General features: G+C 44.6%; 1 protein-coding gene across 1 annotated transcript in view; it reads right to left on the bottom strand.

Moving 5' to 3' along the window:
• The window catches only part of LOC138368564 (uncharacterized), a 164324-nt gene that overhangs the window by 104791 nt on the left and 34803 nt on the right, over positions 1–24730 (bottom strand). The window contains exon 3 of the mRNA XM_069331087.1: positions 1–68. This exon is cut by the window's left edge and continues 113 nt beyond it. Coding sequence (XP_069187188.1) covers positions 1–68 — 68 coding nt within the window. The remainder of the gene's footprint in view (positions 69–24730) is intronic.

Here is a 24730-nt window from a genome sequence, read left to right on the forward strand (position 1 = left end):
TGCTGCAGCTTCACTCGCCCCACCTCACCCAGGCGGTACAGCTTCAGGTACTCCCCAGACTTGCTGTTCTGTACACACACAGGTATACATGGTCAGTAGCAGATGGGGTAGGTACACACACAAGTATACATAGTCAGTAGCAGGTGGGGTAGGTACATACACAGGCATACATGGTCAGTAGCAGGTGGGGTAGGTACACACACAGGCATACATGGTCAGTAGCAGATGGGGTAGGTACACACACAGGTATACATAGTCAGTAGCAGGTGGGGTAGGTACACACAGGTATACATGGTCAGTAGCAGGTGCTACTGACCCTATTTTGCACCAGGAACACAGAGACCTTTTACAGTTTCTCTGAGGACTGAGAGAAACACTCACTGTCCCCAAAGGAAGGTAAGGCAGAGCGAGAGATGTTGTGGAGGTGTGTATCTGTGGTCGTCTCACTCACAAGACCTCATCGTGGAGGTGTGTATCTATGGTCGTCTCACTCACTGGACCACACCGTGGTGTGTATCTGTGGTCGTCTCACTCACTGGACCACACCGTGGTGTGTATCTGTGGTCGTCTCATTCACTGGACCACACCGTCGTTCCTGAGTAATCAGAATGATGTTCACCCAGTGCCAAAGAAACCGGCGTTTGAAAACAAAAGATTTACAATTGGTAGCTCCCGAGCAATCTGTAGCAATCTGTGAGGCTACGATACCCCGAATGAAATAGGGCTTGTCCTATCCTAGGCTTCCAGTGGCGGAAACATCTTGGCAAACACCTGGTTAGACTGAGCCAGCGTCTAAACTTCAATACCACCAGGCGTGCATGTTTATCTCGACGACCATCTTCAATTGTCTTACAGCCAAGCTTCACTTTCCTCCAAAACTATAATTGGATAATAACTTCACAGGAAATATCTTTACTCAGTGATAGTGTAAATTGCTAAGGACTCTTGTAGAAAAACTCTTGTAGCAAAGCATAGTTCAAATAGAGGTACTTGAAAATGCAGAGTTTAAAAACTAACAACATTTACTAAACGATAGCATACAAATTCTACCTGACACACCTGGAGTTTGTATACTATCCTTTAGTAAATAAACAGCCTGCCTACAGGCTGCTTCTACCTGGCAGGCAACATCAATATGACCTGGTAACCTTCACTTAAAATGAGTTCAGCTTCTGATACCCATAACCTTGTGTAGCAAGGTTATGGGTATCTGGTGAAGCAAGTGTACGTTTAGCCCCGGGAAGAGGATTAAATGGCCCCCGAATTGTGAGGATAAAGTTTAAGAGGAATCCTCGTCATCACTGTTAGGACACAGCCGTCATTGTGATTATGCCGGCCAGTCTTGAAAAAGGGGGATGATCGGTCACCCTGTCAGGTGTGATTGGTAACCCCTCTTTTTCAGGACTGGCCGGCATAAACACAGTGACGACTGTGTCTTAACAGTGATACCGAGAATGGGATATTTCTCTTAAAATTCATCCTCATAATTTGGGTGCCATTTAATAATCATCTTCCTGGGCCAAACATAAACTTGCTTCACTGGATACCAATAACCTTACAAAACTACCTGAAATTCGAGCGAGCACAACGTTTGACAGTTTAAACGACGACTAAAGCACCACCTGAAATTTCATTGACTTCCTTCTGTTGCTAACTCTTAAATCCTCTGCTCGCTTATACAACAAAAGGACTTGTCTTCACAGCATCCTAAGAAATTGTCAATAGTACCGCACGTCTTTAATTTCATCACTACACATTCATTTCTCTGACACTGAACACCTAGTAGGTCTTTTGTAACGACGCCGAGTACATCAACAAGCACAGTCCTCCCGAGTGTACAATCAACTCTCACAGAGAACTCTAGGCCCGCCAAAGCAAACCTGCTCAACGGAGGAGTACAGGATCCATGAGCCTACGCTGCCCCCTGCATCAAATGGGGCACACCTGGGGAGACACCAAGGCGGAAATGGTTGGCTCACTCCCAAAACAAGCAAGAACTCGATGAGATTAGATTCAGCTAACCTTGCCTAGCTGCGGAAGCTAAATATTAGCCAGGATGTGATTGTTGCAAAAACAAAGATATACACACTGAGTTGAGATATTTGTTGGTATTGTAAGGAATAATCATATTTTGTCTATGTTATATTTTAGCAATAATCAAAAGTGTTTCGATGTATTTCAAAAACAGTAGTTTAACAGTCTTATAGTCTGAATGTATAATTTGCCGTTTAATGTGTCACAATTTATTCAAAGTTCATAAACATTAAAATGTTACCATAACTAACCGATTACAATTATTTTGGTTTAATTTAAAAATATATATCCTTATCCATTTCTTGATCATCTACACTAGCTTGACCAGCTTAAACTTCATTACTTTTTCTTCAGAAGCATTCATTCATTCATACATAAGCTTTTATGAAAAATATTTAACCATGAAAGATAAAGGAAATCAGTTAACTTGAGCACTTTAATCCACACAATGTCAAAAAACCCTTTTAATAATGTGCTGATTAACACGAAGTGCTGAACTCTGGTTTACTTTTTTTCTATATTATATATTTTCAAATTTTTCATCACGTGTTAACTTATTTGTGATCTACACATATAAGCTTTTGTATTTATGCATATTGGCACAGTCATAACTTGTGAAAACATGTGGACATGTGACGTCACCAATTCAATCTCTCTTATACTTTCTGTAAATTTTAGGTTAGAATTCAATGTTTAATTAGATTATTGTGGTAAAGTTAGATTATAGTAGCATAGATATAATTAGGTTAGGTAAAACTTGCTAGATGTTTGACCATATTTTGTTTGAAAAATCTTGAATGTTCCCAATTTTTCTTTTTACAATATGCCTTCCAATCAAATTATCAAATTATGGCCTAAAATTTAAAGAGATATTTAGTTTATTTAATTAATAATTTGTCTAATAATCTGATATAATATTATTCCTTTTATTAACTTAATTTAATATTTCACAGTTGAGAGCAACTGTTTGCAAGGTTGCATGGATGCACAAAAGGATAACTAGAGGAAAAGGGAAATATTCCCAGGACACAGGTCATGGGGGAACATTGTATTGTGGACAAATATGAGTTTTGGCATTGAGAAAGTGATTCTGAGGAATTAAAAAAATTGCCTTCAGATAAGTGGAAACAAAACTGATGTGATCAAAATGAAGATTGAATAACGAAAGCTTTGCAGTAGTGTAAAGTGACTAGAACCATCCCAAATATGTAGAGAAGTAGAGGAGAATCTTGGGGATCGAACTCAGTCCTAGTAAAAAAGTGTGTGGGAGGCCAATAGATTGGAACGGGTACCATCAGGGAGGACGTTGTGGGTCCTGTAGGGTGAGAGAGTGAGGGGAAAATGGACGTGATGGAAAAATGCGCGGATGTGATGGAAAAATGTGCGGACAGGATGCAAAAAGGCACGGACGTGATCTTAAAACTCGCGGATGTGATCCCAAAAACGCGCGGACGGGATGCAAAATGCGCGGACTGGATACAAAACACCGGGACGTTGTGAGTCCAGAGGGTAAAAGGGGGTAGAATGTCTAAATATGAGAATATGTGTATAGCATAAGTGTAGATACCGTAGAGGGGTAGGGCATTTGAAGGAGGTTAGGGGAGCGGGCGGTAGCTTTGTTTGATAGCGAAGGTCTCATTCCCTTTTTTTTTTTAACAAAAGGTTTGTTTTTATGTAAGAAAAACGTACAAGTTTCTCACCCAATTCTGTTTCTCGCCTAGATCTCTGATGTCGGCGATTCACGTCATACAGGCTGCCCGTCCTCCAAAAATGGGGAGGTAAATGTAACAGCCCCATAAGTGCAATTATGTACTATGTATGATGTTATTGTACTTATTTACACTTAGTATTAAATCGTACTGTTAAATATATTGTGAATATTTGGGTTTACCTAAAAAGATGAATAGAAAAACACGACCTAACCTAACCATCTTAGTTTTTGAAGACAAGCATTCTATTGTTTCTTAATTACAATGACTACTTAACCTATAGTTATATTGATATTACAGTTTTATAAAACAAAACTAAAATATTTAAATAAATTGTAAAGTAACTCTGAATATTTTAAAATTTTGCATAAAATCTATTACTTAATAAAAGTAGAAAATAAATTCCTGATATTTAAAAATTCCTAACCATCTTAGTTTTTGAAGACAAGCATCCTATTGTTTCTTAATTACAATGACTACTTAACCTATAGTTATATTGATATTACAGTTTTATAAAACAAAACTAAAATATTTAAATAAATTGTAAAGTAACTCTGAATATTTTAAAATTTTGTATAAAATCTATTACTTAATAAAAGTAGAAAATAAATTCCTGATATTTAAAACTTGTGTATGGCAAACTGAACTTTAAGACTTCATTCTAAAATTCTGAGTGTTTTAACAGAAAACGAAGAGAATTAAATGGGGAGGTAAATGTATCAGCCCCATAAGTGCAATTATATACTATGTATGAGAGTCAGGAAATGTACTTATTATACTTAATAATAAATTGTACTGTCAATTCGGAGGATAGGTTGCAGACAAGACTGTGTTCGCAGTAGGGCATCTCAGCAGCAAATGGAGTGTGTCAATGACTCATAATTGTGTTTGTAAAGAGGGGAGGAGGGCCAACCCCTACCTTACTTCCAGAGCGGAACATGCCCAGCACCATCACATGCCCACATGCTCACATGTGGCCACAATTCCTCACTTCACATTTCCACAGTCCGCCATAAACGAGGTAAAAACATTATATATGTCTCTGTATTCATATTAAATAATGTCTATAACCCGAGGTTGAGGTATTTTTTTAATTTCGCTTGGACTCTAAGTAACGAACCTCCTCATAACAGAGTGTGTCATTGTTCTTTCCCAAAGGTGAGCCATGACATCAATATACAAATTCCAAGCATTGAGGTGTTAGCAAAGTAAACATAACATATAAGACAAATTTAGCAATAGCCGTTGTCATATTTCTGTTGTCCCAAATATCATGTTGAAATGTAAAGCATTTCTTGAGGCGTTAGCACTGTCTGTCTATCTGTCATTTCAACTTCGTTAGCACTATCGGTCAACCCCATCTGTTCCTTCAGCGACACATTCTCAGATAGTATAGTTAAAAGAACCTAAGTACATCTCAACTCAGCATAAACTGGACATATAGCATTGAGGAGAGTCATGGGGGGCATGGGGTCATCTCTTTGAAAGGTGAAGTCCGACTGTGGAGAATGTAAACATCAGCCTCAACCTTAGCCAGCCCTCCCCCTCCTCCTCCTCCCCCAACCAGTTGACACCCTCAGAGGTGTGGTGAGCTTATAGATCTTTTAATTTCGCTTTTGACTCTGAGTAGCGAGCCTCACCGTATATTAGTCTTCAATTTTCTTCTATCAAATCAAATCATATCCCTGCCAACATCCAAATAGCATTTAGCATCAGTCAGTAAAATCAGTCACTCAGGTAAAGTCACTAAGCATTTTTACTTAATGAGGGAAACATTTTTTATATCTTAAAAGGTGAGTACCAGTCTTCAATATTCTTTCTATCAAATCAAATCAGGACCAGCATCAGTCAGTAAACTTGGCCAAAGACGGTCAATACGCGTTTACTGAATTCCAACCCAACATAAACACCGTATGCAGGCGATGAGTCACAATAACATGGCTAAAGTATATTGACCAGACCACACACTTAGTGATGAGGAAGTAGAGACAGGCAATAAATAGACAAAAGAGAGGTGAGGAGCAAAGTAAGGTGTAGAAGAGGAGATAATAGAAATAAGAACTGTAGAGGGCCTATTGGCCCATACGAGGCAGCACCTATTATTACCATCGAATGAGAAGATAGTAAGAGGAATAAAAAGAGGATAGCAAGGGAACGTAGGAGAAGACAATGAACAGAAAAAGAGAGAAGAGAGAAAGATAAATGGAAGGGTAAACTTATGTTAGGTCACGTTTGTTAGAAAGATTAGAGCATTTGAGTATATACTGTGAAAGGGAAGAGTCCACTGCAACAAAGCCAGGACTCAAGTTCATGTTGGGTATATTGTGTATTAGAGCCGATTCAACAAGACGGCGTCTGTGTAGAGTAGAGGCAGGAAAGATTATTTTGGAGGAATACCAATCAATGGGATGATTAGATTAGAATCCCTCACAAGGCAGAAGAGAGCATTGTTAGTGTCTGCAGACTTAACACTTCTCTTGTATTCTTTAAGTCTGTCATTCAGTGAACGGCAAGTTTCGCCAATGTATTGGAGAGGACAAGACGAATAGGAAATAGAGTAGACACCAGCAGCATTATAAGCAGGAGGAGCAGTGTGAACTAGATTGCTACGAAGTGTGTTAGTTTATCGAAAGGTGAGCTTAATGTCAAGAGGACGAAAGGTATTGGTAAAAGTTTTGAGTTCAGATATGAAGGGAAGTCATAGTACAATGCTACTAGTGTTGGAAGCAGGTTTAGGATGAAAGAAATTACGTTTAGCTTGAGAGTAGGCACAGTTGATGAAATGAAAAGGGTAACCAAGGCGAGAGAATGATTTCTCGACGGTGAAGGGACGACGAAACGGCGTCGTCCCTTCACTTTCTAAGTGTGTGGTCTGGTCATCACTAAACACTGTGTCTCAGCAAATCGCTGAGACGGTCATCCTCGTCAGCAAACACACCGCGATCTGTCCTACGCTCCACCTCAAACGCGCCATTCATTCTTAAGAGTTTTTTGCCTGGGGCGAGAATGTTTAAAGTTCCCCATTCTCTCTCTCCCATAGGTGAGCCATGTTCACCACATACAAATTCCAAGCACTGCACTGTTCTCTCTCTCAGTAACTTAAACAGAGGTAAACACCGTGCATTGGGGAGCACATAACACATACCACCACCAGCACATGCGTATGAGGGCTTAACAGTTTCCTTTCTCCGGATGCCTCTATTCACACAGCTATTCCTTTTCTTTCTCCTAGCATCTATGTTTACTTATCGTTAACAATATTTCTGATTCATTCATTTCACTTTTAAGACTAAGGCCTTTACAAATAATATAATGAGGAAAATCTTAGTCTCGATATTTGTCAGAGTACATATTTTTCCTGCTCTCTCGTTGCACTGAATGAAGTACGAAATTGCATAGTGCACCAGTGATGTGCACCGTGATTCAACTTTCTGAATATAACTTTTCCACAGTCGTGTTGGGTGTCGTTGGACAGCCCATGACATTTGCTAGCCATTGATGTCATTCTGATCGCTGTATCAGGTCTGTGAAGGAAATTACAGAAGGGAGTTGATTTCAGGGAAATTTTGTACAAGTCAAGTGTAGAAAGGGAGGTATGGGGGGTTAACGGCTGTAGACCCCCCCCCCCTATCACGTGTCCACCTCGTGAGAGAGGGGGTAGCGTCATGAGGCAGGTGCGCCATTGACCAGGGCTCCTGGGCCTCAGGAATGCTGAACCGTGATTGGTCAAGATGCTGAGGGGTACCGCATGGTACCCCAGGGGTAGTCTTGGCGGGAAAAAACATTCTTACCTAGAACGTTCCTATGAGAGGACGTAATTTTCTGAGCTAGGCCAAGCATCGGGAAAAACCACCTGCAACGTTACTAAAGTCACGCCTATCATCTTGCTATCTTTCCGTGTGCTATCCGTAAGAATCCGGTATTTCGGAAAGGTGCTAGTACCGAACAGTGTGAACTTGTCACCTAGCCGCGTAATTGTGGGATGCCATCTTAGAGCAACTGGACTGAGTGAGGCGGTTAATTATTGGGCTACGAAAGTGACTTCCGCCGTCTATCGTATCTGTGCTTGAAGGTACTGCAGTGAGACGTGCTAGAGAAGGTTTCAGTGTTATGAGAGAAACCTTAAAAGTTCTAATGCTGAGGAAACCAAAGAGAACAGTGAAGGACTCCGTCTCGGGTCTCGTGTACCGTGTAACACCGTGTACCGTCGTATCCTGGGGTACCGTGTCAAGTGGAAGGGCATGGTACCGCATCCCAGCTGTTGTGCACACACCCTGGTCTGCCTAAGTCGGCGTGTACACGCCACCTGGTCTCTGTGTGTGGAGCTAACCCCGTGGTCTAGGACCATGTGCTCCAACTGACCACGTGTAGGAAGTGAGGACGCCTACGTCATCATCCAGCAGCAGCAGTGGGAGTGTGAGGTTGACGTGTATGTGAGTGAGTGGGAGTATGTAGCGGGCCCGCATGATTGATGTAAGTACACTGTTTCCGTTTTGGGTAATAAAACTCGGAAGCTGGGTTCGCCCCCAGTGTTCCGTCTGTCCTCTGTCCCTGTGACCACCTGGTGAGGTGAATGGGAATTGGAGACGTGTGAGTTTACCCTGTTTGCCGTCATCAAGTTGAGGTTGGGCCCAACTGTGATTTTGACGTGCGTGAGGACACCTAGAGACACGGTAGAGTAAAGTGAGTTATTTGCTTCTATTTTCTCTATGTGCTGCGTATGTAATTCGCTGTAATTTGATTCACTTTTTCAGCAGTGAAAGTGGTAACAGGGAGGTTTCCCTTGGTTATAAATTTTACTGTTGTGTTATGGTAAAGTGTGAATTATTGGTAGATAATTGACTGAGGGAAGTCATTTACAAGTTTTGCCGTGAGTGGCAAGGATGTACTGTGTTGTACCGTGTGTAAACCGTAGACAAGTTTGTCCTTGGTGGAAGGCGTTGTGTACTGTGAAGGATTCCGTGAGAATTAAAGTCAGTTAACGTCACCGGGGGTCACGATTTACTTAACGAGGTCACTTGTTCGTTGAACATTGTTGTGATTAACGTAGAGACGGGTAAAGGCAACAGTCACAGTGATGTTCACGCAGTGGAGGAATTGTCAAGTGAAGACTAATGTAGTGTTAACGATTTAAGAGCTGTCGTTAATTGATTGATTAACGTAAGGGGTTGACGGTCTGTTATGATCGGAGTCAATTGCGCTGTAATTAAGCTGCTGTAATTCGTTGGACTGATCAGATCTGTCTGCGGACAGAGTGATTAAGCACTCGTAGCTTATTAAAGATAATTAGTAACCACCACTTAGTGAATTCACCAGGTGTTGATGTTGTTGTTTACACGGAGTGTTGTAACCTTGTGTGGTACAGTAGTCTACCCTCGTTAAGGTGATCTTGTCGTAAGACCGGAAGTGAACTGTCAGTTGAGAGACAGTAGGCTTGTCAATACTCGTCTGAATTAATAGGCTGTTGTATTCAGTAATTAATTGGGAATTACTCACCGAATGCTTGACTTTCAAGTTGATGTAATTAATTGATTTACGAGTTATTGCTGCCATTTAAGTGTCGTTGAGACACGTATGTGTTAACGTAATTGTTTAAATTCAATTAGAGTAACTTTTGTTGTTGATTGTCCTGAGAGACAAGTGTTAACGTAAGATTTTTATAAGGGGTTATCATTCTTGGATTAACCGCCTTGTTGCTTGGTACCTCGTTGAGAGCAGTGAGCGCCAGTCAAGTTTTGTAATTAGAGTATTTGTCACCGGGAAGCCGTGACAATATTGATTGCAAGCTTGCGTCACCAGTGGGCACCACTTTGTTCAGTTAGTGTCATTAGTCAGTCAGCGACAACGGGATAAGGATACCGTGGGTCCATCAGGCTGTTGATTAGCTGTTCTTGAATGTGCCACTGGAGTGACAGTAAAGTAACGTAAACTCATTGTGTAGTAGTTTTAATTCTTGCTTTGTGAATAAATTGTTTGTTATAGAAAACGGTCGTTTACGTCAAACCTTCCAATATTACTGCCCCACATTTTATGTTCTGCAACGCTTTGCCTGCTTATGTTCATATCAAGTTTGTATCTAAAGCTCGAGTCCATTGCACAGCACCACACTTCTATAAATAAGAGGGAGAATCCGTCGGCTACCCTTTATTAGTTTGTCAACTAGGAGGAGACAGCGACCTAAGTGACAGGTGTTACCCGTGTGGTTTCGCCTGGCGGTTTGCTCCCGCGGTCCTATGATCTTAGGCTTTAAGATTAAATATCTGCCACTGGCAGCTCTTGCTGTTTAAGGTCTGCCTCTCTTGCGAGGTAGTTACGATTAACGTAATATCAATAGGACTTAATTCTTTTGATAATTGTCAAAGAAAAAAAAATCTCACAATATTATTATATTTTAAATTGACTTGTTCATTATCACTGAGTTCAAGACTGCCTCTAACACCTACATTATCCAAATGTAAACAGTAACCGATGAGAATAAGACTGGATGAGCTGATAGTGAAATAGTTAGCTCGGGGCTAAGTGAGTCAGAGAATAAGGACCCCGTCAGACCTTGAACCATTTAGCGCTCTTCCTCACTCACCACCTCGTTAGCGAGTTGACTTTGTGCCATTAGCAGTGTGTGTCCTTGAGCAGTCCTTAGCAGATGACTGCTCACCTCATCACCACCACCACCACTGGACTGAAGACCTCATCAGGCTATGAGGATAGATTAGTTTGATTCATTTAACTTTTAAGAGTAAAAGGTTATGGAGATAGAATAGTTTTAGTTAAAAGTTCCCAGTTTGACTTCATGCACATTATGGTCAGTAAGTACTCTTGGCCTTTTCTGGTCCTTGGCAACGGACCTACACAGTCTATCAAGACTCTCTCAAAAGGCTCGCCAAATGCCGGTATGGGCTTTAAGGGTGCCTTTGGTATAGCCGGAGCCGGCTTACCTGAACGTTGGCACGCCAAACATGTCCTACAATATTTCTTTACCTCCTTCCACACGTTCGGCCAGTAGAAGTGCTCCTGCACCTTATTTAAGGTCTTCTTCACCCCTAAGTGCCCTGCCATATCTACGGAGTGGGCTAGTTCTAACACAGCCGCCCTAAACTCCTTCGGCACTAACACTTGGTGCTTCTCCAACCATACCTTATCTGCGCCGGCTTTGTCCGGTCGCCACTTCCTCATTAGTACATCATCGTCCAAGTAGTAGTACACGGGGGACTCCGGACATGAGTTTCCCCCTTTTGCCTCCCTGATTAGATCCATAAACTCCTCTTTCTGAGCTCTAATCAGGTCCGCTCGGTTCACGCGTAACTTTTCAGGTAGGGTCATCTTCACTTCCTGTCTCCCCGAATCCTCATTCTTCTGAGCTGGATCTTCATCGAACAGCCCAGACATGTCCATGTTGACCTCCTCCCTTGGTGGAGTCGACACTGCTATATCATCTCCAATGTCTTCTTCGGCGGCTACGTCCGACTCTGTCACTACACAGGCCGGGTATACGATGACTTGACTGTCCTCTGCCTCATCTTCAAGGATGCTGGCTAGATCTATCTTGTCCGGCGTTCCACTTGTACCGCGGTCCTTCTGGTTCACCTCCGGCACAGCTTTCACTATCAGCTCTGGCAACACCTTGGACCCACACAAGTCGTTCCCCAGGATCACTTGGACTCCTGGAACAGGTATGTTGGGTCACACTCCCAACATCACCTCCGCCGACAAATAATCTGACTTCAACTGCACAGCACACACGGGCATGTCACTCTTAGACAACAACCCATGAACCTTTATCCTCCTACTGCCAGCTAACAGTCGATCATTTCTTATTAGGCCTCTCAGAATCAAGCTCTGACTGGCTCCTGTATCCTTGAGGATACTAACCTCCACCTCGGGTTGACCTTCTATGCCGACCCAACCTTTACTAATGAACGGCCTATACCGCTCGTTCATCAAATCTACCTTCTGTGGTTTGTCTTGTTGTACATCAACGTACTTCTTCCGGGGATCACATGTCGTCAGGGTCACGACTCTCTTGCCCTGCCGACAATCTCGCATCATGTGACCTGATCTGTTGCACTTGTAGCATCTCATTTGGGAGAAATCTCTCCTATACGCCCCCGAGTGGCTCTGACTCTGCCCAATCGTATTGGAGTTCCTCGGGCCAGATGTAGTACTCATACTCTGTGGAGCTTCATTGAACTCCTGTCTCCTGTGCACATTTTTATTTTCCTGCTTACCTCCAGCAGGCGGGCTCGGCAACTTTCCTTCCTGGGGCTTAAAACTAGTTGGTCTGCTTGTCTGCCCCCCAAAACTTCTTCCTCCCCAGACTCCACTGGGTCTGCTATTGCTGCGTCTCGCCTCGCTTCTCACTCTGTTCTCCCTTAAGCTCTTGTACGCTTCAGTAATCATATCCGCCCTATCTGCGGCATCTTTCACCTCCTTTATCCCTGCTTCTTGGATCTTGAACTTTGTTTCAGGATGCATCATCTCCAAGAACTTCTCCATGACCATCAGTTGCTTCAGGTCAGCGTAAGATCCAACTCCAGCAGCCTCAATCCACTTCTGGAATCGTCTTTCCAGATCTCTTACTGTCTCAGCAAAAGTACACGCTCCAACCTTCACCATTTCTCTGAAGCGCTTTCTATAAGCTTCTGGGGTTAACTGAAACGAGCGCAATATGCTGCTCTTTACCGTGGCATAATCCTGGCACTCTTCCAGTGACAATTGGGTGTATGCCTCCCTGGCTGCACCGGTCAATCTTAACTGGACCAGCTGGGCCCATTCCTCCTGTGGCCACTCCTTGATACTGGCTACTTTTTCAAAATGCTCGAAGAAGCTCTCTGCCTCTTCGGGAACAAACAAGGGAATGTCCTTCTCCCGAACCCTAACATCTGGTGAGTGTGATACCTGGGTGGTGCTCTCTGGCAACCCATGTTCATGCCAAGGTTCTATTCGCTTCTATCTGCATTTGTTTTGTTCTCTCTTTTTCTTTTTCGACCTCTAGTCTTGCTTTCACTTTTTCTTTCTCCGTCTCTAGTCTTGCTTTCTCTTTTTCTATTTCCAGTCTGGTTTTCTCTTTTTCCTTCTCGGCTTCATTTTTCATCTGGAGTTCTAATTTCATCTTTTCCAGCTGGAACTGTCTCTCCTTGTCCTCTCGTTGTTGCTGCATCTGGAGCTCTAACTGGAATCTCTCCAAGCTCCTATTCCGGCTACTCTTGCTACTCCTACTTGATCCCTGGGATCTCACTTCATCCTGCCCATCATCCTCCTTTCCACTTTCAGCTCCTTTTTGGGCTCCTTGCTCTGCCGCTTCACTTCTGGCTCTCAACTGTCTAAGGATCTCATCCTTCATCCCAGCTACCTTAGATGCTTTCAACCTAATGCCAAATTTTTCTGCTATTTGTTTCAATTGATCCCTCGTGCAACCTTCCAAATCCTCAGGCTTGCCTGACTCCACAAACGCTTGCACCTTATCCATCTTGTCCTGTGAGTCTTCCCAAGAGAGATAATATACACCTGCGGTCACACAGTTTATTTCAGCAGGGGTGTACAAATCCACTCTTGGACAGGGTGTGGGTGTGTCAGTTCACTCTCCCGGACACAGGCCCCCAATTTATTATAGTCTGTGGGTTGGTGGTGTTGTCGTCGTTGTTCCTCCTTTGCAGACAACCAAACCCACAACTCGGTAGAGTGCTTATACCTCACTAGGAGATCACACTAGGCGCTTCTGGCCCTTGGAGAGGGGCTCAACGTCACACATTTAGGGGATGCGGCTCCAACACTTAGCCTCGTTGTCACGTGCACACACCCACTCGAGCCGCTGTGACTCCCCACTCTCTCCTTAGGTGATATGATCTCCTCAATCCCCCTTTGACTTATTAGTATTACCTTCTGCCTTGTCCACAGCAGTGGTTCTTGGTTCTTTCTCTCTCCTTCTTTACTACCTCCTGGGAAGCCTCACTAGGACAAGGGCAAACACCAGCAAATTGGGATACATTTACTGGACAAAGCACATACACGATACATACACACATATAATAATAATGAATCCTATACTCTATAATATTACAATCAGGTTGCACTCCAACACCATCAGAACTATATCATCAGCTTATCAAGTGGTATCCTATCTCCTGGTTCACCACCTGATTCTATCAACCTCCTCAAGTTGATCAAGTCTACATACACTGTTGTACCATCAACAAGAGAATATATATATGTATCTATAAATGTGTACAAAGAAAATCAGCATTTGAATGCAATAACATATATCAGCATAAATGTTCCTTGCTACACTGCAATGATCAATCGATCACCCTATCAGTCCTAGAACGCATACATCTGTAGGTAATCCAGCCTACGACTGTAACTCTAAACTTCAGTATAAAACACACCTTGACATAAGAATGCCAACAATCACTCACCTCTCACTGCGTCTTGCACGCTAATGACAACCAAACACTATCAACTCCCTACAAGTAATCCACCAGAACTTCCCTTCCACTTCTGGAAGTTCACTACCCTGATATCTTTAGGTTCTTCCGGGCTTCACTACCAGGATCCTCTGCAGCTCCTCCAGGCTGCTATCATGAAGTTTCCTTGAGCAACTACGGTGCTTCACCCTTCTGCTAGGGTCCTCCAGAGCTCTCTTGGCTGCTACACTATGAAGTTCCCTCGAGCAACTATGGTGCTTCACCACCTCTACAGAAGCACGTGACACTCTTCTTCACTGCTTCTCCTCACAGCTCGAGGTCCTCGTCTCGACTACCTTGGAGTCTCATCAACTACTTCATCTGTGCTGGCTTCGAAGTTCTCAGCAACTTCTTCCCCAAAGACAAACCACAGATTGTTTGGTCGAGGGCGCTCCTCCCTCTGACGAAGCTTGGTCAGGGCGCTTCCACGGCCCACAATAATGCCCCTGGGCGATTTAATATCTGCTCGTCGACCAGGACTTGAGACCACAACGTTCCCAGCTCGATTTTACAGCTGGCACATCTGCATACTTCTCTTCTCTTCGAGATATATCACTAGGGGTTCCCTTCTGACGGGAGCTCAACGGAGTGCGGCTTTCCCCTGCGATGTCTGGCACTCAAGTGAGGTCAAAGCCCCTCCAGAAGCGAGCCTCACGCCTCCAGCAAAATGTCCACATCTTCTAACCAGTCATTTATCTGTTTTCTTCTTCACTGCCCATAATCTCAAATTGTTTATCATATCCAACCAACTATTTTACATATGTGTTATCACCTCTATATTTCTTAGACCTTCTGGTTAGGTCAGGCTTGATGGAATAATTCTCAAAGGGGAGACTCGTTTTTCGGCTACCTGGGATCATAACACTCCCTCCCCCTTGTTTTGAGAATTATTCTAGTGGCTAGGCTCGAGATAACGCATCAGCCACTACATTGTCTCGCCCTCTTATGTGCGTTATCACCAGGTCATACTCTTGGAGCGATAAAAACCATCTGGTTAATCTCTGGTTTGCATGCTTCATTTTCTTCAGGAAAACTAGGGGATTATGGTCTGTATACACCGTCACTGGGTGTCCTCCCCCACTCACATACACTTCAAAATTTTTCAATGCCATCACCAGGGCCAAAGTCTCTTTCTCGACTGTACTGTACGATATCTGGTGCTTAACGAACTTCTTCGAGAAGAAGGACATCTGGCGGTAAATTCCATCATTCTCCTGTGTCAGTACAGCTCCAGCCCCTATATCACTGGCATCTACAAATAACGTAAACGGCGCTTCAAAATCTGGCGACACTAGTACAGGTGCCTCAGTCAACAGTCTTTTGGTCTTTTCAAACGCTTCTTGTGCTGTTCCATTCCACTCCCACTTCTTGCTCTTTGATAGCAAACTCGTCATAGGAGCGGCTATGGTGGAGAAATTTTCACAGAACTTCCGGTAATACCCAATCATACCGAGGTATCTCAACAATTCTTTCTTACTCCTGGGCACCGTGAAGTTGTCAATGGCCTCCACCTTTGTTCTTACCGGAGCAACCTCGCCTTGCCCTACTATATATCCAAGGTACTCTAGGCGGGCTCTCCCGAACTCGCTTTTTGCTAAGTTGATCGTCATGTTGGCCTTCTCCAACCGATCCAACAAATCTAAAAGTTGATCCACGTGATCCTTCCAGGAAACAGCGAACACCACAATATCATCGATGTACACTGCACATCCGGTCGCGCCTTGTAATACCTGATTCATTACTCGTTGAAAACAACTACCACTATTCTTCATTCCGAACGGCACCACTTTATATTGGTACAAGCCGTCGGGTGTCACGAACGCTGAGATCCTCTTGGCCTCCTCGGACAGGGGAATCTGGTAGTATCCCTTCAACAGGTCTATCTTCGAGACATACCGTGCACTCCCAATCCGATCTATGCAATCGTCAATGCGCGGTATCGGAAACGAGTCAGCGACCGTGAGTGCATTCACTTTCCTATAATCGGTGCAGAACCGGTACGTGCCGTCACTCTTCTTCACGAGGAGGCACGGCGAACCCCAGTCACTGTCGCTAACCTCTGCCAAGTCGTTATCTAGCAGATACTTCACTTCTGCTCTCATTGCCGCCGCTTCCTCCGGGTTAACTCTGTAAGGGTGCTGCTTGATGGGCTCAGCACTCCCTACATTCACTTCGTGCACCGTTCCGCGGTGTCTTCTAGGCACGTCCGTGAATAACGACTTATTCCTCCGGATCCTATTAGGATCTCCACTAGCTCCTGGCGTTGGTCATCCTCCAAATGACCCAGACGCTCACCTATCTTGGCCAGGCTTTCCGTATTTGATATCTTCGCGCCATCGGCCCTCTCTAACTTACAGTTCTCCTCTTCTATCCCTTTGCCGTCTCCTACACAAAGCACAGTCGCCTGCAATGGGGTTTCCATCTGTTCTTCATCGCCTAGAGGCTTATCTCTGTCATAGTACCTCTTTATCATGTTCACGTGGCAAACCTGTGACTTCCTCGGACGATCTGGCATGTGGATTACATAATTCACATCCCCTAATGCCTTCTGGATGGTATATGGTCCACAAAATCTCGACTCGTATATACTTCCTTTCACCGGCAGTAGGACTAACACCTGATCTCCATCTTGAAATTTCCTGCCCTTCGCCTTCCTGTCGTGGTACCTTACCATCTCTGCCTGGGATGTCCTCAAATTTTCCTTGGCCAAATCTCTGGCCCTAAAGAGTCGCTCTCTAAAAGTTTTCACATATTGTCCCACGTCCACCTTAGGCCTATCTACGGTGAGCTGCTTCTTCAGCGCACCCACTGGGCTCCTCACGGAGTGTCTGTACACCAGTTGAAATGGGGTGAATCCGAGTGATTCTACTACCGCATCCCTGATGGCGAACAACACAGATGGTAATGCCTCGTCCCAACTACTCCCTTCCTCTGCGCAGTATATCCTCAACAAGCTCTTCAGCGTTCCATGGAAACGCTCCAACGCTCCCTGCGACTGAGGGTGATACGGTGACGAGCGCACTTGCTCTACCCTCCATCCTTTCACAGTTTCCCTAAACAACTTCGACTGGAAGACACTCCCCTGGTCCGTCTGGATAACCTTGGGCATTCCTACCCACGCAATGTAGTTCTGTAGTCTATCCAGAACGGCTCTCGACGTCACTCTTCTCAGGGGGATCGCTTCGGGGAAACGGGTGGCCGTGCACATTATGGTCAGTAAATACTCGTGGCCTTTTCTGGTCCTTGGCAACGGACCTACACAGTCTATCAAGACTCTCTCAAAAGGCTCGCCAAATGCCGGTATGGGCTTTAAGGGTGCCTTTGGTATAGCCGGAGCCGGCTTACCTGCACGTTGGCACGCCAAACATGTCCTACAATATTTCTTTACCTCCTTCCACACGTTCGGCCAGTAGAAGTGCTCCTGCACCTTATTTAAGGTCTTCTTCACCCCTAAGTGCCCTGCCATATCTACGGAGTGGGCTAGTTCTAACACAGCCGCCCTAAACTCCTTCGGCACTAACACTTGGTGCTTCTCCAACCATACCTTATCTGCGCCGGCTTTGTCCGGTCGCCACTTCCTCATTAGTACATCATCGTCCAAGTAGTAGTACACGGGGGACTCCGGACATGAGTTTCCCCCTTTTGCCTCCCTGATTAGATCCATAAACTCCTCTTTCTGAGCTCTAATCAGGTCCGCTCGGTTCACGCGTAACTTTTCAGGTAGGGTCATCTTCACTTCCTGTCTCCCCGAATCCTCATTCTTCTGAGCTGGATCTTCATCGAACAGCCCAGACATGTCCATGTTGACCTCCTCCCTTGGTGGAGTCGACACTGCTATATCATCTCCAATGTCTTCTTCGGCGGCTACGTCCGACTCTGTCACTACACAGGCCGGGTATACGATGACTTGACTGTCCTCTGCCTCATCTTCAAGGATGCTGGCTAGATCTATCTTGTCCGGCGTTCCACTTGTACCGCGGTCCTTCTGGTTCACCTCCGGCACAGCTTTCACTATCAGCTCTGGCAACACCTTGGACCCACACAAGTCGTTCCCCAGGATCACTTGGACTCCTGGAACAGGTATGTTGGGTCACACTCCCAACATCACCTCCGCCGACAAATAATCTGACTTCAACTGGACAGCACACACGGGCATGTCACTCTTAGACAACAACCCATGAACCTTTATCCTCCTACTGCCAGCTAACAGTCGATCATTTCTTATTAGGCCTCTCAGAATCAAGCTCTGACTGGCTCCTGTATCCTTGAGGATACTAACCTCCACCTCGGGTTGACCTTCTATGCCGACCCAACCTTTACTAATGAACGGCCTATACCGCTCGTTCATCAAATCTACCTTCTGTGGTTTGTCTTGTTGTACATCAACGTACTTCTTCCGGGGATCACATGTCGTCAGGGTCACGACTCTCTTGCCCTGCCGACAATCTCGCATCATGTGACCTGATCTGTTGCACTTGTAGCATCTCATTTGGGAGAAATCTCTCCTATACGCCCCCGAGTGGCTCTGACTCTGCCCAATCGTATTGGAGTTCCTCGGGCCAGATGTAGTACTCATACTCTGTGGAGCTTCATTGAACTCCTGTCTCCTGTGCACATTTTTATTTTCCTGCTTACCTCCAGCAGGCGGGCTCGGCAACTTTCCTTCCTGGGGCTTAAAACTAGTTGGTCTGCTTGTCTGCCCCCCAAAACTTCTTCCTCCCCAGACTCCACTGGGTCTGCTATTGCTGCGTCTCGCCTCGCTTCTCACTCTGTTCTCCCTTAAGCTCTTGTACGCTTCAGTAATCATATCCGCCCTATCTGCGGCATCTTTCACCTCCTTTATCCATGCTTCTTGGATCTTGAACTTTGTTTCAGGATGCATCATCTCCAAGAACTTCTCCATGACCATCAGTTGCTTCAGGTCAGCGTTAGATCCAACTCCAGCAGCCTCAATCCACTTCTGGAATCGTCTTTCCAGATCTCTTACTGTCTCAGCAAAAGTACACGCTCCAACCTTCACCATTTCTCTGAAGCGCTTTCTATAAGCTTCTGGGGTTAACTGAAACGAGCGCAATATGCTGCTCTTTACCGTGGCATAATCCTGGCACTCTTCCAGTGACAATTGGGTGTATGCCTCCCTGGCTGCACCGGTCAATCTTAACTGGACCAGCTGGGCCCATTCCTCCTGTGGCCACTCCTTGATACTGGCTACTTTTTCAAAATGCTCGAAGAAGCTCTCTGCCTCTTCGGGAACAAACAAGGGAATGTCCTTCTCCCGAACCCTAACATCTGGTGAGTGTGATACCTGGGTGGTGCTCTCTGGCAACCCATGTTCATGCCAAGGTTCTATTCGCTTCTATCTGCATTTGTTTTGTTCTCTCTTTTTCTTTTTCGACCTCTAGTCTTGCTTTCTCTTTTTCTTTCTCCATCTCTAGTCTTGCTTTCTCTTTTTCTTTCTCCATCTCTAGTCTTGCTTTCTCTTTTTCTATTTCCAGTCTTGTTTTCTCTTTTTCCTTCTCGGCTTCATTTTTCATCTGGAGTTCCAATTTCATCTTTTCCAGCTGGAACTGTCTCTCCTTGTCCTCTCGTTGTTGCTGCATCTGGAGTTCTAACTGGAATCTCTCCAAGCTCCTATTCCGGCTACTCCTGCTACTGCGGCTACTCTTGCTACTCCTACTTGATCCCTGGGATCTCACTTCATCCTGCCCATCATCCTCCTTTCCACTTTCAGCTCCTTTTTGGGCTCCTTGCTCTGCCGCTTCACTTCTGGCTCTCAACTGTCTAAGGATCTCATCCTTCATCCCAGCTACCTTAGATGCTTTCAACCTAATGTCAAATTTTTCTGCTATTTGTTTCAATTGATCCCTCGTGCAACCTTCCAAATCCTCAGGCTTGCCTGACTCCACAAACGCTTGCACCTTATCCATCTTGTCCTGTGAGTCTTCCCAAGAGAGATAATATACACCTGCGGTCACACAGTTTATTTCAGCAAGGGTGTACAAATCCACTCTTGGACAGGGTGTGGGTGTGTCAGTTCACTCTTCCGGACACAGGCCCCCAATTTATTATAGTCTGTGGGTTGGTGGTGTTGTCGTCGTTGTTCCTCCTTTGCAGACAACCCAACCCACAACTCGGTAGAGTGCTTATACCTCACTAGGAGATCACACTAGGCGCTTCTGGCCCTTGGAGAGGGGCTCAACGTCACACATTTAGGGGATGCGGCTCCAACACTTAGCCTCGTTGTCACGTGCAACACACCCGCTCGAGCCGCTGTGACTCCCCACTCTCTCCTTAGGTGATATGATCTCCTCAATCCCCCTTTGACTTATTAGTATTACCTTCTGTCCTTCCACAGCAGTGGTTCTTGGTTCTTTCTCTCTCTCCTTCTTTACTACCTCCTGGGAACCCTCACTAGGACAAGGGCAAACACCAGGAAATTGGGATACATTTACTGGACAAAGCACATACACGATACATACACACATATAATAATAATGAATCCTATACTCTATAATATTACAATCAGGTTGCACTTCAACACCATCAGAACTCTATCATCAGCTTATCAAGTGGTATCCTATCTTCTGGTTCACCACCTGATACTATCAACCTCCTCAAGTTGATCAAGTCTACATACACTGTTGTACCATCAGCAAGAGAATATATATATGTATCTATAAATGCGTACAAAGAAAATCAGCATTTGAATGCAATAACATATATCAGCATAAATGTTCCTTGCTACACTGCAATGATCAATCGATCACCCTATCAGTCCTAGAACGCATACATCTGTAGGTAATCCAGCCTACGACTGTAACTCTAAACTTCAGTATAAAACACTCCTTGACATAAGAATGCCAACAATCACTCACCTCTCACTGCGTCTTGCACGCTAATGACAACCAAACACTATCAACTCCCTACAAGTAATCCACCAGAACTTCCCTTCCACTTCTGGAAGTTCACTACCCTGATATCTTTAGGTTCTTCCGGGCTTCACTACCAGGATCCTCTGCAGCTCCTCCAGGCTGCTATCATGAAGTTTCCTTGAGCAACTACGGTGCTTCACCCTTCTGCTAGGGTCCTCCAGAGCTCTCTTGGCTGCTACACCATGAAGTTCCCTCGAGCAACTATGGTGCTTCACCACCTCTACAGAAGCACGTGACACTCTTCTTCACTGCTTCTCACAGCTCGAGGTCCTCGTCTCCACTACCTTGGAATCTCATCAACTACTTCATCTGTGCTGGCTTCGAAGTTCTCAGCAACTTCTTCCCCAAAGACAAACCACAGATTGTTTGGTCGAGGGCGCTCCTCCCTCTGACGAAGCTTGGTCAGGGCGCTTCCACGGCCCACAATAATGCCTCTGGGCGATTTAATATCTGCTCGTCGACTAGGACTTGAGACCACAACGTTCCCAGCTCGATTTTACAGCTGGCACATCTGCATACTTCTCTTCTCTTCGAGATATATCACTAGGGGTTCCCTTCTGACGGGAGCTCAACGGAGTGCGGCTTTCCCCTGCGATGTCTGGCACTCAAGTGAGGTCAAAGCCCCTCCAGAAGCGAGCCTCACGCCTCCAGCAAAATGTCCACATCTTCTAACCAGTCATTTATCTGTTTTCTTCTTCACTGCCCATAATCTCAAATTGTTTATCATATCCAACCAGCTATTTTACATATGTGTTATCACCTCTATATTTCTTAGACCTTCTGGTTAGGTCAGGCTTGATGGAATAATTCTCAAAGGGGAGACTCGTTTTTCGGCTACCTGGGATCATAACAGGCCCCACTCCCGACACCGCGCTCTGTTGTGTTCATCACCCAACACCATGGGTGATATATTATATCACAAACACCAATGTTTCATTTTATTTCGCTTAAAAAATCCATTGGCAATCACTTAATTTAGTGGAATAATAAGCCACAGAGTGTTCTATCCCTTTTGTAGGATCATACTTACAGTAGAAGCCGGCCATATCCAGGAAACGCAGAACCTGCTTACATGTTGAAGGGGTCCGGTACTGAACGACGGCTTCTACGTTGCTGTTCTTAGGGGCGATACATCCTCCACCAACACATGTTCTAAAAGGATTACAGAGGTCTTAACAAATTTCGATTGATGCAGATTGACTACTAACCAACCTTGTTCATAGCCGGAAATGTATTAAAAAAAAAACAATTTCTATATGCTGCAAATGGTCTTCCCAATTGGAATAGTAGATCAACACTTTATCTGTGTAGACCATAGCATTCTCTACGCCGTGTAGTACAATAATTATCAATCGTTTAAATGTAGAGGCGACATTTTTCCATACAAAATGGCATCACTTGACACGCAAAAAGCCCATCAGGAGTCACAAAAGCAGAAATAGGTTGGGCACGCTCGGTCAGAGGTACCTGCCAGTAGCCCTTGAAGGGGTCGAACTTCGTTAGGTAGGTGGCCCTACCGATGGTATCAATACACTCTTCTATCCTGGTAAGAAGATATGTATCAGCTACTGTGGCCTTGTTAACTTGTCGGTAATCTATGAATAACCTATGCTCATTACCAGGCTTCGGTACGAACAGAACAGGAGATGACCACCGACTAATACTTGGAGTGATCAAATTATGTTGGAGCATGTAGTCTTCTATTTCCCATCTTATCGTCTTCTTCTTACGAGGATTTAGTCGGTAGGGAAGTTTCTTTATCGGATCACACACTCCCTCAGGATAACGTCGAGCTTCAAGACGGACGTCAAACCTGAAGCATATTTGAAAATAGATATAATGCGTTAATAACTCTATTAAGGATCTCTGTTGCTCTTCAGGCACGTGAATTAGCTTGATAAGTAGATTCAGCAGAATCTCTGAATCCGATGCTACTTGCTTACTAACGTCTTCCATCACCTCTTGATCTGTGTCCCTTGAGACCACCATCGTCACTGGACAAATGTCCTGACCTTGGTACAGCTTCACCATGTTCACTTGTACCAACATCTGCTTCTTTTTCCTGTCATGAGTGCTAAGAATATAGTTAGTAGCATTAACTTTCTTGAGAACAGGAAAGGACCAACAAATTTGATACTCTCGCTTCCTGTTACTGTTGGAGAACATTCCAGTACTATGTCTCCTACTTGAAATTCCCTCTATGTCGCTTTGATGTCGTATCTATTCTATACAGTTACCTGGGAATTTAACCGGTTCTCTTTGCCAAGTTCCCATACAGTGAACAACCTGCCTTTGTGCACTGATAACCTATCCAAAGCATCTATGTTGTTCTCTTGTGTCCGCCCACTGGTCCTTCATAACCTCTAATGGTCTTCACCATGTGACCATACACCATCTTGAATGGTGATAGGCCCAGGGACTCATTCTGTACTAATCTAATGGTAAAGAGGAAGTAAGGTAGATCTTCAGCCCATCTACCTTGCTTTGCGATGCAATATTTTCTTAGCATGTTCTTCAACGTCTGATGGAATCCTTGCAATGCCCCTTGCCACTTGGAATATTAAGCACTCGATGTTATAGGTTTGATTCCCATGTCGGCTATCTGTTGGTTAAGATATCAAGAGGTAAAATTAGTACCTTTGTCCGTCTAAATGCTCTTAGATAAAACCCTGTCTGGAAAAGAATATTACATTTGCAGGCGATGAGAGACACAATCGACTTGAGAATGGTCCAGGACGGACCGAAACGTCGTCGTCCCTTCACCTTCTAGTGTGTGGTCTGGTCATCAATGATATTACATGTTTGACTATTACCCCTCGACGCGATAGACATAAGGGCGGATCGCTTCTATGTATCTACTCACCCGACCCATAATGATTAGCAGATACTGCACCCCAGCAGTAGATGGTGGAAGCGGGCCTACTATCTCCAAGATGAGGTGTTCATAAAGATCACCAATATATGGTGATCCTGTCCCATAGGGTATAGGATTGAGATAGGCTTTTGGGACAGGCTGATTCACCTTCCCTGTCAGCTGACATACATGGCAGGACTTACAATACCGTCGTACGTCCTGTTTCATCATGGGCCAGAAGAAACATCGAGCTAGGCGATGAAAAGTTTTCGATAACCCATAATGTCTGGAAAATAATCCAGTTTCCAACAACTTGGTCCTGAACACTGAGGGCACGACTACCCGAGTACCTACCTCTGGAGTCAGGGGTGTTCTTTGTCGATACTTCCAGCACAGTACCTTATCCTACCAGAGGTAATGGTCACCTGTCTTCGAACTGGACTCTATGGTGTCTGCGAGTGCTTGCACCTGGGGGTCATTCTCTTCCTCTGTAATCAAGATTGCTCTAGTCCAGTGCTTCAGTTCTGGAATAGAGTGAAGAGAGGTAGATGGAGTACTGTCGACGACTTGTAGGGTAGGTGTAGGGTTAAGTAAGTAAGTAATTATCAAAAGAAGGCACCAAACCGGGAAGGCTATGTAGCACCATCAAATGCGCAAAATAATCAGAGGGCGCTAAATATCACCAAGGATGCCAATACGAGAACAAAAACGCATAAGGCGAACGATATCAAAAGTATCCAA

This window comes from Procambarus clarkii, chromosome 25, assembly GCF_040958095.1.
Source record: "Procambarus clarkii isolate CNS0578487 chromosome 25, FALCON_Pclarkii_2.0, whole genome shotgun sequence".
NCBI lineage: Eukaryota > Metazoa > Arthropoda > Malacostraca > Decapoda > Cambaridae > Procambarus > Procambarus clarkii.